This window comes from Larus michahellis, chromosome 2 (genome assembly GCF_964199755.1).
Source record: "Larus michahellis chromosome 2, bLarMic1.1, whole genome shotgun sequence".
Lineage (NCBI taxonomy): Eukaryota > Metazoa > Chordata > Aves > Charadriiformes > Laridae > Larus > Larus michahellis.
The window spans coordinates 36,252,309-36,267,693 of record NC_133897.1 but is presented as its reverse complement, the minus strand read 5'-3'; the positions used below and the strand labels follow the sequence as shown (position 1 = coordinate 36,267,693).

The 15,385-nt window shown below is 41.2% G+C and overlaps 1 protein-coding gene across 2 annotated transcripts in view; it reads right to left on the bottom strand.

Annotated features, from left to right (window-relative positions):
• The window catches only part of STK31 (serine/threonine kinase 31), a 41,706-nt gene extending 27,986 nt beyond the window's left edge, over positions 1–13,720 (bottom strand). For both annotated transcript variants that reach the window (XM_074574862.1, XM_074574863.1), the window contains exons 1-10: positions 13,652–13,720; positions 13,286–13,324; positions 13,131–13,183; positions 11,598–11,696; positions 10,535–10,609; positions 9,622–9,780; positions 7,551–7,906; positions 5,489–5,657; positions 3,363–3,478; positions 2,330–2,489 (exon numbers count right to left, since the gene is read on the bottom strand). In XM_074574862.1, the coding sequence (XP_074430963.1) occupies positions 2,330–2,489; positions 3,363–3,478; positions 5,489–5,657; positions 7,551–7,906; positions 9,622–9,780; positions 10,535–10,609; positions 11,598–11,696; positions 13,131–13,183; positions 13,286–13,313 (1,215 nt within the window). In that variant the 5' untranslated portion in view covers positions 13,314–13,324; positions 13,652–13,720. The remainder of the gene's footprint in view (positions 1–2,329; positions 2,490–3,362; positions 3,479–5,488; positions 5,658–7,550; positions 7,907–9,621; positions 9,781–10,534; positions 10,610–11,597; positions 11,697–13,130; positions 13,184–13,285; positions 13,325–13,651) is intronic.
• Between the last annotated feature and the right edge of the window lie 1,665 nt (positions 13,721–15,385).

Here is a 15,385-nt window from a genome sequence, read left to right as displayed (position 1 = left end):
TCTTGAAAAGTAAATTAATCCTTCAGGGAGCTCTACAATTCCACACAAATTCCCACTTGCATACCCTTTGCAGCCAGCACTCATGCACTCTAGAGGGTACCTGACATCTACACATTGTCTTTATTTTTCCCCGTTTAAAATATCAGTGACACTACCATGACAACTTCCCCTCTTCAGATAGCAGGATTTTTTTATATATTTTTTTTTTTTTTTTTACAACCGCGCACTCTTGAAAAGTCATAAGATTTCACTTCACCATTCATTTACACCTAAGCTTAAGCAACCAGGAACAATGTCAGAATGGGCAGGGGGGGACAGGAGGTGGTGTTGATTTTGGAACAAAAATAATTTTCAAGCCACATGTCAACACAAAACAGAGGGCTACACAAACACATGTGGAGCTGCCAGAAGCAGCATAGTGCTGCAAGCTCATTTCAACAGTATTTCAAATATTTTGGCTGTGTAACACACTACAATGCACCATGCAGGCATGACTTCATTGTTAGCCATTCACAACTGAAACAGGTGTCAACATCCAGACTGTCTAACGTACTCCAATAAATTAGTACATCAGAAAAACCTCAAGGACTCTTCAAGAATGGAACCTTTTTTCATGATGTTTCTCATGGAAGAATGCTGCTTGCTGGGGTTTGCAGCTCAGAAAAAACCCAACAGCGCAAAAACCCAACAGCGCAAAAACCCAACAGCGCAAAAACCCAACAGCGCAAAAACCCAACAGCGCAAAAACCCAACAGCGCAAAAACCCAACAGCGCAAAAACCCAACAGCGCAAAAACCCAACAGCGCAAAAACCCAACAGCGCAAAAACCCAACAGCGCAAAAACCCAACAGCGCAAAAACCCAACAGCGCAAAAACCCAACAGCGCAAAAACCCAACAGCGCAAAAACCCAACAGCGCACACACACTACTACATGAATGAAACCAAAGCAATCACCACCTCTATTAAAAAAAACACTTTGAGATTCCCCAGTCACACCACCATATGTGCATCTGTCCCAACTCTTCTCCATGTTAAGGGTCTTCTTTCCCTCTATACCTGGCCGTACTGAGTTAAGGCAAAACTAGACAAGGGGGGCAAAAACAAATTCTAAGATGGCTTTGCAGCAAATGGAGAACAACTTGTCTGCTGTTATTCAAGAAGGCTTACAGGCCCACCTGAGCTCAGCCATCCTATGTAATGTCCAGAAAATTGCAACTGCTACTATTTCACATGTGATCGGGAATTCACTCAAGGAAAGTTAAAGCTTATGCAAGTGAATCCCTAAGCAGCCCTGGCTCCTGGGTACCTCTCAGTCTAGCTATTCTTCTACACACTGCTCCCCTATACAAGATGCAACACTAAAATGTCATCTGCTTATTAATGTTTATCTTAATGTTGTAAAGTTTAAACATTTGATTGTCTTTTATTTATTAAAAACTATTTATTTTCACCTACAGCAATCAAATGTATGCCATGCCATAGATATTTTAATACTTTTTTAAATACTTTTCCCTGCACAAGCAGCAGCAGAGCTTACTTGGGTTCTCCTCATGGCTCGTTATTTTCTAGTCCATTTCATAAGCTGCTAAATTCAGTGTAACACAGCAACACTTCTTAAGTAAACACATTAAAAATGTTATACTTGAAAATGGTCACAACACATGTGCTGTCATTCTCCCAGATGCACAACTACCATCCCTTCCCTCCTGTACCACAATGCCCGCCACAGACCAGGGAACCTTCCCGTTCCCAAAAGCAGTATCGCTGCACACGAGGTCGCAGTAGACAACCATCCTTACCAACACTGCCATGCCTCTGTCCCCAGGCAGGCTTTTTCAGATCTGTGGTTGCAGAGAAGTTACACTAGGTGGCAGCTTTCCTCTATACAAGTCCATCTTCCTATAGAAGCGTACTTGCATACCCCTCTACCTACACCTCCCCAACAACAAGAGAAGCACATACCAAGTAGTGGCATGCTGCTTTAACAAAAGGTTTTAAATACAGATACTGCAGCTGCACAGCTGAAGCGGTTTCTAACTCTTACAGAACAGAAACATTTTAGCTATCATGTTCTAACTTCCTTATGCTTCTTTACAAAATCAAGGGCGTCAAAGAGTCTAACACAAAAAATAACGCTTCACAATAATAAAATTCACAAAAAAAATAAACATCAGTTGTGGCAAAGGCAGCAAAGCCTCCAATGTTATCTAGTAAAGGACAGATGTTTCCACGCTGTGCTCATGCTATTCAGCTACGCTTATAAGACTAAATACTCTGTCAATAACTGTTAAAGTATAGCTCTTGAGAAAAAAAATAATTCCAACCTACCACATTTCTGCATAGCCGAATTCTCTCTTGAGCCAAGTCATACTCCGTCCAAATCTTCTGCAATTTCTCCAATGAACATGGAACAGTGAGACATCCTTCTGTAACTACTATTATGGATTCTGAGAGCTGCTCCCTAAAACGACTGTTCTTATTTGTCTGTCTAAGTTGTAAGGAGGAAATAACATTTTACCAGTTGTTTCTTTTTTCCCCCCAGAACTTAAACAGTTTAAAAATCAATGTTATTCAGACCCCTTAGAACATACAAATTTTGAGATAGCACCTGCCGCGTTAATGACCTACTTTCTTTCAAAACGTAGCAGCAGCAATTTTTCTCATTCAGCTGTTAAATCTTTTTTTGACAAAGGACCAAGAATACATTCATTACATCTAAGTATTGATGAGGTTGTACATGGAAATTCACTCCTGCTTTTAATTTCCCTTTTGTCCTATTTCCTCTCTTGGTATTTTTTTTTTTACTCATCTTTCATGAACACAAACACCAATATATATATTCCTTCTTAAAGGAGCTGATGGTCATTTCTATTTCAAGTCTTCTTCCCACTGAAGTTTTGTCCCGTCTTTTTTAAAAGTTTTAAACGAGACTTTAAAACTTCTAGTTTTAAACTAGACGGGAAATTTGGGCTAAAAAGAAATACGCCTCTCTCAGCAATACGGACACCCAAAGAACTCCAACTGCCCTGGTGCTTTTAACAACTAGCTGCATTTACTAATTAGCATCCTCCTTGAAGATGGAATTGAAAGCTCTTCTTGCAAAAGCTATGGTAAGGGAACAGAAGTGAATCAAAGTAATCTAATAAACACTGAGAAGCAGGCAAAGCAAATTCCAATGTAAGCTTCCAAAAAGCTCAGGTTTCAGCCTTGCTTTTGGGAAGTACTCCCCTCTGTATACAACACTACATTTTTCTTAAAAAAATAACAAAACAAAACTTTTGGGAAATAAAAAAGCATACATGACTTCAAGAGATAAACAGGGCAATGATAAGTGGTACTATTTTAGAAAAAAAATACATACCTAACTTCTTTCAACGCCTTCACCTTAGCAGCCAAATTTCTCATTTTTGTTCCAATGTAATTATGCAGAGTTTCCTCAAAATTTCTAGCAGTTTTCATGGATGCTTCCTTCTCGCTCTGAATTATTTATCATTTTCGGAGCAGTGTTTCAACAAAGAGAGGCAAAGATAGATCAATATTCACAACAGACAGAGTTACTATGATGCAGACCATAATTTAGACTTTTGAAAACTAGAGACCAACACACACATGTGCACACACATACACAGAGCTGGCCCTCCTCTAAACACTTAACAAAATGCCTAGAAAGACATACAAACCAATGAGAATAATTTTATTTTCTTTAATAGCTTCTTAAAGGTTAATGGTTCACTTCCTTCCCCTCATTTCAGTAGTGATGTATTCAATTGTATTTCTTCAATTACTCCCCATTTGCTAACAAGTCTTCAGACAACGTGGTATTTTTTTCTTTCCTTGCTGAAAAATTCAGGGAAATGTAAGTCCAGGACCTCATTAAACTCCTTTCTCTTATCACTACCACAACTCAAAGGGGTGCAGCAAGACAAGAGCTCTTGCGGTACGTACAACCATCCTGACCTTCCTACAAGGAATATTTTCAAGACAAAATAAACAAGGAATATCTTCAAGACAAAATAAGGAATATTCTTGACCCAAAACAAGCCTGTACACCACATCAGGCTATATTCCTCAAGGGGCAACCTAAATTTAAAAGCTCTTGCTCTCATACAACAGAGATGCTTTTATAAATTCCACTTCAAGTAATGAAACACAGTCTTTAAAAGTTGTGAGCCTTTCAGACTCGCTACATATTGTGTTTAAAAAAAAATAAAAATCAAACACAGAACGGTTTAAATAGTTTTGTATTTGCAGATGGGCATGATGTCTCATGACTGCAGGGTGTTTAAGTACCCCTCAAAGCCACCACCACGCATCACCCTTCTAAAACAAGTCATTGCCTACCACAGTGGTTTTAGCAGGGAGCAAATTATTTTCTTACTTAAAAGGAACACCCCCAACCCTTTCTTTTAAAGCAGTTTACTTGCATTCAACACAAAAAGTAATTAAAACTTGCAGAAAACAGGGTTTTTTTTAAAGAAATCATCAGACTATAGATAAGAAATGCTTCTAAGAATTCCTTGCATTCAAGTATTTTTTTCTTAGCTGCAGACAGGTATTCAGTTGCTTGTTAATTCAGTTTGCATAGAAGTGTACAAACATTGTATCTTCAGTTGATGGAGAATCTGTGCACTGACAGGTTTGTACATGTAGAAACACAGGTGTTCTAGGTAGAGGTAGCTGAATAGCACAGCTGGTTATGAGTAGTTTTATTCCACAAGAAAGAAAAAGGAAACAGCTGTGCACAAGTTCAAGTTTGGAGGTGTCAAAGGGATTTACACAACAGTAGCTTTTCCTTTTGTATATGTAGAGATAAGAGTTTGCACAACGTTTTTCTGAATTCATGCAAATATAACATTTTTTCACACAACCTCTTCTTACCACTGCTGTTTATCACACTTAAAACCATTTGCAGCATTTTTAAGCCTATCAGTAACTATTACTAAGTACTGTGCTTCTCAGATAGCGCTAGGAACTTCCCCTGGAAAGACATATAAGCATCATTTCTATTAAGCCGCAATTGAGGAAACAATTTTTATCCAGTTCTAATATCCCACAGCTGCTGTGATTCTGTGATGCTTAGGAATTTTCAGCCCCACACACAGAAAGCTGTTTTTCCCCTTAAGTGAGCGGAAAAAAAGGCAAAGATTACATCCTTATACACAAAGCACATTTTTAATCACAAAGTGCAACGTTCATACTGAACACCTACATCCAAACCAGCAGCTGCATCATCAAGCGTGGTGGCAAGCCAGTACACACACCAAGGGGAGCTAGGGTCCAACCTGGACTGCAAAATGTCTGCTGACGCACACTGACAGCACCTCCCTGCACCAGGGCAAGACAAGTCGTCACTCAACCAGTTTAAACCTTCTGTATTCCAAACAACAGCACACAGCTGAACCACAGTATGATGAAACAGTAAGACAGAAGCATTGTCAGGAACACTTGCAATGAGGAGAGATGCATCCTCTTCGTATTTCCACATACCTGAAGTTCACGCTTCAGCTGCTGAACCTTCAGTTCTAGTTCCTTCTGTGTCTGCAAGAGATTTATGTTCTCCCTTCTGAGAACTTCATTATCTTCAGACAGTTTCTGATCTGGTCTTATTTGTGCGAACCTGGTGTCTGGCACTGAGGTAGAAGCTAGCATTTTTTCCCTTTTAAAATTAATGAAGAGGAATTAATTAAAAAAAAAAAGAAACCCAACAAAACACAATGTGCATTCTTTCATGCTATTGTAATTTCAGTAATGACTACAGAACACCACATCAAAAAGTCTACAGAAGCACCTACACAATCATGCTTTACTTCTTCAATCTGTATCCCTCTCCACACCACTCTTTACAAAGACTGTTGCACAACATGGAGGAAAAAAATACATCATTTGAAGAAAAACTTGGTATGTTTTCACTGTCACTAACTCAAAAGTCTTTCACGTCCAAAAAACATCTTACGATACCACAGTGCAGACCCAGAAAAGCCAAAGACCACTGTAATTCAGATCTTCTACCTACTAAATAAGACAAAGCACTTCCAGGTTAGTGTTTTGGAACTACACCCTAATAGTTATTTTTATAACGAAGAGTGATGTGAAGCCATCTGTCTCAGAGTACTGTGATAGTACTGTACGGTATTAAAGCTCCACTAGACCTCACATCAACTTCATCCTCACCTGCATGGCTTTGGTTACATCTTAGCTTCTTTCTTTCTCAATTTCCTTCGCAGGCATACCACCCCAAAAATGCCTGTGATGTGCAAGAAGTTAAAGGACACCAGAACACACAGAAATGAAACAGACGATCCACTAGCTGCCAGCTACTCAGGCCAGTCAGGAGAGCTTTGTACAAAAAAGTATCTCAACTGCATGCCACACACAAAAAAAAAGCTATTTCTTTTTTAAAATCAGATTCACAGCATATCTCCAACTCAGAAAACAGGGCAGATCAGAGTATCAAAATAATTCAGGATGAGGCACTTTACTATAAATTTAGACTTTTTTGAAGAGCACCTCTCATATTAGTATTTGTTAACAGCATAGACTTGCCTAAATGATCTAATTGTAAAACAGATTTGGATACCATGCTAGTATGTGGAAGGGCGCGCCTTCAGGTGATTCATTAAAACGTTCTAGAAGCTCAAATTATGGAACATTAGCAAATTCTAAACAAGTTTTTTTGGAGAACATTCCTTCTTACACCATCTCAACTTTCTGAATGCCAAGTACCGTCTTTCCCACCCACAAACATTTTTCTCAGCAGCCTGTTGCCATGGCAATCCTAGCAACTGTAGGAAAAGTCTCTTTAAAAAGATTTCTGACAACAACTGTAAATGCCAACTTACCACTACCTCTTGTCTATGTAATTACAAGTTGCAGAGACACCGTTGTCCCCTAAAGCTTTCCCTCTAAAACTATGATTGCTGGCTTTATTTCTTATAAGCACACATTGTTACATTCCTAGACAAATAAATCATCAAAATATGTTTGTCCTGATACATAAGGGTACTTTTACACTCTACGTTTGTGCCCAGTGAGTTTTTAATGGAGGTAAATAAATAGGGGATAGCTACAAAAAGTCTTAAGGACAAGCCAATGGAAATTACAGAGATACTAAAACAAACATTATTGCATTGCCTATCACTGCAAAATGTGCTACAGGCCTGATGTCCTGCAACCTCTGCTTTCAACTAAGCCTTATGGTATCTCCTCCTCTGCTTACTAGCTGCTACCTCTTGCTGCTTTTTCAAAACCTTGCAGGAGGAAGAACAAGCTATCCAACCAGCAACACCACTAGTGAACAGGTTTTTTAGAGATTTATGTCCCAATTGCCCTCACCACAGCCTGCACAAATACACACACACAGACTCACATATACTTCCCCTCCACGGAGTACCAGTATTACTTGATGCAGGACAGACAGAAACTGAACTTTGTATTTTAGACACTCGCTTCCCCCTTCATCTTCTCATATACCCACATCCCAGCAAGTAAGCTAATTAGATCATACAATACATCACACACAAAGTTTTCTGTGACATCCCCGCTGCCTTACTTTGGGGCAAACACAGAGTTTCCCGTAAAATTCTGAGTCCTTGTGCTGGCAGCTACTTGGTCACAGCGCCTTCTTGGGATGCTGTACAGTGCATGTGCAGACCTGTTTACCCCCAGTGGAACTGAAACTTTTATCTTCCTATGCTGATTTTGCATTTCATCTGCTTTTCTTTCTTCTGCATCTTTAGTATTTCCTGGAGATGTGCATTTTTCAGCAAACCCTGCCTTGACCACCTCTTTTCCAATATCTATTTTTTCATATTCTGCCTGGGCAATAATGGTACCATCTTCATGCTTGCCTTTGTGACGTATTTTTATTTCTTTTTCAAAAACTAGGCTGCTCAAGAACTTCTTCCCCTGTAAAATAAAAATACACTTAAGTTGCATACTGTACACTCTGAATACTTTTAGCTGAAATCAGCCACCTTTCTTCTAAGAAAAAGAGGACATGTTTAAGACCAAAACCCAAAGAGCTGCACAGGCAAAGCTTATGCTTAACACATTTATTCTGAAACAATGCTGTGTCTGTACAACTCTAACTGTACTTGATCTAATCACTGTCAATGCCAGACTAGACTTCAACACCAATAGTTCTCCCTCAATGTTCAGCTTTGCAGAATTCAGTATCATTTATAAGCAGAAGTCCAAAGTCTCATCAACTCTCAACAGAAGTTGGCAACTGGGTTATACAAGTCTTTTAGAGGATACTAGACCAACTATTTAACAGTATTATATAAAATAATATTAAAAAATACTTGAATTATTACCTTGTTTAACAGCCTTTCAGTAAGTGGTCCAGAAGTTGAAACAGAACATAGCGACAAATGAATTATGATGTGTATCTACCTTATGGAAATCTACCTTACTAAAACTACTCATTTAGAAATCAGGAAATGTGAGAATTGTCAGCTATCAGTTTCATCAGTAACATCAAAGAAAAACAGCTCTGGAAGACTGGGGAATGCACTCAAGACATCTGGGAGAAAGTTATCTTTTATTAACAGGATCTTTTTTTCTTTTTGCACCACCACTTCTGAAAACAAGCTGGTTTTGCTGAAAGTTAAGAACAGAAGGGGTGGGCGCAGAAAAGCTACACAGCGCAAGCAAATAAAGCTTTACCTCAAGAAACAAGAGCTGTTTTTAAAAAACAAATACACACCAAAAAAACCCCACAACCACCCCACACAAACAAAACAAAACCCCAGACAATTGAGAATGGAGATTTTCACCTGTCTTAAGTAATTAATCACATTAAGAATGCCAGTAGGACCACAGGGACGAGACCATACACAAGGGGTCTCCATATCTCCCCTAAATGATAAAGGCATAGACAAGGCAAGCAGGACAGCCGCTTCCTGCCTCCTCCCCCAGCAACTGCTGCTCCCAAGCCACCAGCCGGTGAAGCACGGGCAGTGCCAGTGACAAGCCTTGAAGAAGCATGCCATTAAGACTGCAAAACAAATGGTGTCCCTGAAAGGGAGACTGCCACTAGTAAAACTCGACGAACAGTCACTAGTGCCACTCAAGAGGGCTCAAAGCTTTTACCAGTCCTGTTGGCATCAGCTCCTGAGCCTTTAACAGTCATGGCCAGCCAGGGATGACAGGGTTCCTACTACCACTCACATTCACCTGCCATTCCCTCTCTTGATCAAAAGTTTGTACAGTATCTAGGCACATGACATTTGAGGAGCTTACAGACAGAAGTGAATTTATGGCAAGTTCTGTGACTTAAGGGGGGTATTTTTCTCTCTGAAGGGAAAGAAACAGAGGTACTTTGTTTCCTCAGTGATGGAAATAACTCGGGTCAGTCAGAAATAGACCTGAGGCTCTGAAGATGGCAAAAGTATACTCCAAAAATCACCTCCCAGCACAATCTGAACCATTTTTGACAAAACCATTTTAGTTTCTAGAGTACGTTCAGGCCAACAGATCACACAGTCCTTCCCAGCATGCCCAGCCTTCACAGTTAAACATCCAGTTCTTAGAAGACTCCTCCTGGTGACATTGTGCTGATATTTGGCAGCATCTGTTACAGATCCTAACATCTAAATGCTTGAAAATCTGTTACTCACCTCATCAAACATGTTTAAGTTCTGATCAGTTGGTATCTGCAGTCCCCAGAGCCTGTACTTCTTGGCAACGCTTGGACATTGCAAGTTTGGTGGAATTTCAACTATGTCTGATCTATTCAGAACCTCAGAATTTCCATAGTCAATGTACAGTACCTGACACTGCAACAATAATATAAAACACAAATAAACAGAAGTTACACAAACCTTCTACAGAAATATGCACTGATGACTACTAGAATATAAGTATTTTAACGCACATGCACGTTGCAGAGACCAGAATCGTCCGTACTGAGACTAGACACCCTTCAGAGGAAGGAGCAGAGTTAGAGAAGTCTCTTACGTTGGCACCTGTGTAAAAGCTTAGCAGCAAACTTTAAGTAACAAAACAGATCTTTGCTGGCATATTTTTTCCCCCCTCTAACGGCTACAATTAAGAAGCAATATAGAAGACTTTCTTCAATGGACAGATATGCAACCTAATGTTTCCATGCCAACCATCCTGTCTAGAAATTATAATTTTAAACAGGAACTACTAGCCTCCTGTACCAGTCACCTAATGATGATTAACAACTCTTTCAGGTCATTTGCATCACTGCTAACACGTCACACAAGGCTGCCATTTCCACCACTCAGAAGTGAAATTAAATTGCTTAACAACATTAACTACCACTTGTGAATCTCTTGATAAAGAGATACGATGCTTTGCATTTTGCAAGCATGTCATGTTTTGCTAGTCTTTTCATCAGCATTTTTCAAAATTTCATGTCACCTGAATTTGTGTCCCATGTGTCTATTCACTCTTTTTAAATACAATCACACAGCAAGTTTCAAAAAGAGAGAGTTGCATTTTTTCCTATCATCCTGCATGTAGAACTGGTACACAATTAAAGACTTTAAAAAAAATTGTTCCTGCCTTTTCACTGCTGATCACTTGCTGTACCATACATCTGTACCAACATCCATCTTCAGAAAAACACCCACCATAAATCTGGAAATTAGGAAAAAAAGATCAAGAATAGCATTCTGAAAATATAAGCGTATCTCAAAATGGTATATGTAATACATTACAAATTTTATTTTCACACTATCCTATAATTATCACAACAGCATGAAAACAAAATAATGCATTTGACATCCTATCTCTCATAACAATCTATGCTAATGCTTCAAAAACATAATACTCTTACTCCAAAACCAAAATTTTGCAACTAGAAAAGCACCAGCATTTTACACAGCACACTCTCATGCCTTTGCTGTTAATGTGTTGCTACAACATTTTATTGACACTGACAGCTTAGTAAGCTTGACAAAGGAACAGGCCAGTCCCACCACAAACATGCTGCGCTGGCTGTTGTTGCATATTCTTCCTTTTCAAGGGGAACGTAGGTCATTTACCTGTACACACGAACAGTTCAGACAAATCATTTTATTTACACCTTACTTTGTGGTAATCCATCAGTAGTTCACACACAAAAACAGAAGTTGCCATCACTCTTCGTATGCTTGTCATAGAACTGCTATTAAATATGTCCTTGTTAATTCCTTAAGAGTACTTTGTTCAGTGCATTTAACATTACAGGTTTTTGCTCCATCTCAAGAAGTATGGAAAATCTTACAAAGAATCGCTTCTCTGAGAAAGCGTTGCTCACTTGTTAAAGATAACCCATAATGTATACTGGACAACAAAAGAGAATTCAGCGTTCTGTATATTACCTTCTTGTAGTTTTCCCTGAGCGTTAGAAAAAAAACTACGGTTCCATAATTTAATTGAAGTCTGAAGTGCAGAAAGATTTAAACTTGCTTACACAAAAAAACTGTTTTCTTTAGGAAAGCTAGTGGTTCTTAAAGAGATCTGAAGAGAATATAACTCACAGCATAATGAAAGATCAAGAAAACACCTAAGAAAATGGTTGCACAGAATTAAGTCTTTTGCATTCAGGTGAAAAACAAACTCCACATATACACAACCTACTTACCTTACTAAAATCAGGTTTGCCAAAAACTGCATTAGCCTGAGGACAAGCTTCTGCCAGCGCACAACTTAATTTCAAGAGGTCATTACATCTACTGACATTCTAGGAATTGTGAAGAGAGGGTACGAGTTATTAACTGTCACTTTTAATAGATAGTTGATGGGTTATAACAGCCAAAAATTAAATCAAAACAGTTGCACTGCTGTTGAGACAAGTAATGCCCCACCTTAAGCTTTCAATCTTCATGATTTTAGTTGCACTCGTAAGCCTGCTCTCATTTTCTTCCAAGAATTAATGACACAGATCAGGGGCAGGCAACGTACCCCAGAGAAATAGTTTGCAATGAACATTTTTAACAGTTTAATTACCAGGTTCTGTAAGCAGTATGCAGATCTTACTTACTAATCCTTCTTCACAAATTTTATTATGTATTTGGTGTTCTTTTTTCTTTCTCTCCTTAATACAAGGCGACAACAGCACTGGCATACCTCTTGTTCTCTTTACATGCAAGACTTGGGTTTTGGTTCAGCTGAGAGAAGCAGAGCCTTGCCAGTTACAATTTGGTATCTGAATCACTGTAAGAGTGGGTCAATTCCAGTAACACAGCATTTATTAGACAACATTCTACTCATAATTCAAAGGAAATGATCCAGAGCTCAGAGCAGGAAAGAAAACACTAGTGCAACTAAACATTTTGCTAACCTTCTAAGTACACTCCTAACTTCTGTACCTTACAACATTAAATAAAACACTGAGTCTCAGAATGCCAGGTTAAGAACCTAAAGCAGAACTACCTATAACTATTACATCTAAAAATCCCTTTATTAGAAGTGATTCCATAAAGAGAATGAGTAAAGCTTGGTCCCCCTCCACAAGTTCCTTTCCTACTGAGGTCTTGGCAAAGCAGGTCCTACAACCGGCTCAAAGCTACACAGGTGCTGACTAATGTGCACACACCAGTTAGCCAGCAGACCAAACAGAAAAGGCAAGCTTTGGTACTCCTAGATTTCCCCCTTTCCCTGCTGCACCCCCCACATTAATGAAAACAACTCACTGTTTTGGGTTTTCTAATTTTCCTCACTCCTCTTGCCCATCTACACAAAACCTGAAAGGACCTAGCATCTCTGAACCACCCCCACGTCAAGCTTCATTGAAACTGCCCCAGACACTCAGCTGTTCGAGAGCAGGGGATTCACCCCCAGCAGAGCTCCAGCTGCCTCCTACAGTATTCTTCAGTCAACAGCAAGTATTTTAACCCTCTATTATTATTTTTTTTGCCTACCAAATATTCAAGAAAACCCCACTACAATTCAAATGATGATGAACAATTCTTTTTGTCATTTCAGAAAGAATACCTGATTTCAGTTAAAAAGGGTACCATAATATTTGCAATTCTGGAATCTAAATTAACTTTTTTTTTCCCCCAACATCAAATGCTATTAATTACTCTCAATTCCATAGAAACTCGCCGGGGGAGGGGGAAGAGAAGATAAGATTAAACACCTCAGTCAAAATCAAATAGTTCTTTGAATTCACCTGCGCCCAAAACGTTACAGCATCTTCAACGTGGCAGCCCACAGCATCTTCAACTTGAGGGAGGGGAAAGAAAAAGAATTACTCTCAAATGTGACTTAATTTAAGACGATGGGTTGCGTGGTGACTTATTTTTTTAAAAGACCGCCTCACATTACCTGTGTCATGCTCTGTGTCTCCATCCATGACAACAGGTTCTAAAACGTTACAAGATATCTACAGTTAAATAGAGACGCTAAGGTATTTTTCGGGTGGTGAGTTTACACGCATGCACACCCACCCGCCTCACAGGCCCACACGACCCGTCCCTGCCTTAAACCCTTCACGGGCTCCTGCTCCCCATCACCTCACCCCCACGCTTCTCCTCAGCCCTCCACCCTGCCGAGGCAGACACACCCATTCCTTTAGTGAAAAACACTATTTTTAGGCCAGGACGCGGGCCATAAGACTGGCAACCCCGCTGCCCGGAGACTCCAGCCGGCTGCCGGCCTCCCCGCGAACAGCGCGGCGCGGCCCGACGCTACCTCAGGCGGCTTGGGCCGGCTCCGGGCGACGGGCCCCGCCGCAGCCGCACGTGCTCCCGCCACCGGCTCTGCGCACGCGCCCGACGGGTCCCTCAGCGCTGCCGCCGCGCGGGCGGGGCTTCAGCCCTCTCCTCTCCCTCAGCGGGGGCCGCGGGGCGGCGACGGTCGAGCCGCGCCCCCTTGTCTGGGCAGCCTGTTCCAGCGTCTCAGCATCCTCGCAGTAAAGAATTTCTGCCTAATATCTCATCTCGACCTACCCTCTTCCAGTTTGAAGCCATTACCCCTCCTCCTATTGCTACATGCCCTTGTAAAAAGTCCCTCCTCAGCTTTCTTCTAGGGCCCCTTCACACACTGGGAAGCTGCTATAAGGTCTGCCTGGAGCCTTCTCTTCTCCAGGCTGAATAACCCCAACTCTCTCAGCCTGTCTTCATAGCAGATGTGCTCCAGCCCTCTGATCATGGCCCTCCTCTGGACCCATTCCAACAGGTCCATCCCCTTCTTATGTTGGGGGCTCCAGAGCTGGATGCAGTACTCCAGGTGGGGTCTCACCAGAGCGGAGTAGAGGGGCAGGATCACCTCCCTCGACCTGCTGGCCATGCTGCTTTTGATGCAGCCCAGGATGCGGTTGGCTTTCTGGGCTGCGAGCGCACATTGCCGGCTTATGTTGAGCTTCTCATCCACCAACACCCCCAAGTCCTTCTCCTCAGGGCTGCTCTCCATCCATTCTCCGCCCAGCCTGTATTGGTGCTTGGGATTGCCCCAACCCAGGTGCAGGATCTTGCACTTGGCCTTGTTGAATGCTCTGAAAGCTCATAGGCACCAGGCTTTTCCTATAAATCCGTAATTGCGTGCCCAGATGTGCCCTTTACCACACAAGAGGGTGTCAATCAGTGCATGTGGATCCTGGTTTTGAAGCATAAGTGAAGCAGCATCAGGGAGGCTCCTGCACTGATGACATCCTCGCTGCTGGCCTCCACACACCCTCTGAACATGCTCATCCCATTCCCCTCATGCAATGTGTCAGTGCTCATCTTTTGGTTTCACACACAGCAATTTGCAGTTTTCCTGTCTTGTCTAATAGGAGAAGAAAAACTGATGAAGCCATTAGCAAGGCAGAGGTGCCAGTGTTGCACAGGCAACGTGTTATGGTTGAGTCTGGGACTTTCCCTCAGCAGGTGACTGAAGGAGCATGTGGGCTCCGTGACCAGCCAGGGCCGACCACACGAGTCCAGTGAACGTAAAATTAGAGCTAAAACTGGTGTAAAGCAAATAACGAGTTACTCTGCCAGAAGACAAATGCTAAGGGCTCCAAAGCAAAGGTAGGATTCTAGACAAAAGTAGTATCTTTTGTTACGGGGAAAAAAAAAACCAAACAGGTACACCTGTGCAAGGTCTTTTAGACTGGAAAACCTCTGTTGTTGCTATCTATTGTATTTGTGCTAAGAAAAAACACTATCACTACCTGCAAAGGTGTCTCTTTCCTTAAGGTACATGGCTACAACAAAACAACCGCCAGAGACTCCAGGGACATACAGACACGAGACCTGCGAACTGTTTAACATGCACAACATGCTGTAAAGACACTGACAACTTCACAAAATAATTCTGCACGGATGCCGTTACTGGCTGTGAATTCACACATCCCATTCCCCTTCCTCCCAAACCCAAGACAGAGATACGCGATTTATATTTAGTATCAGAGCAGCACGGAATGGGAAAGAGCACCTTCCCCTC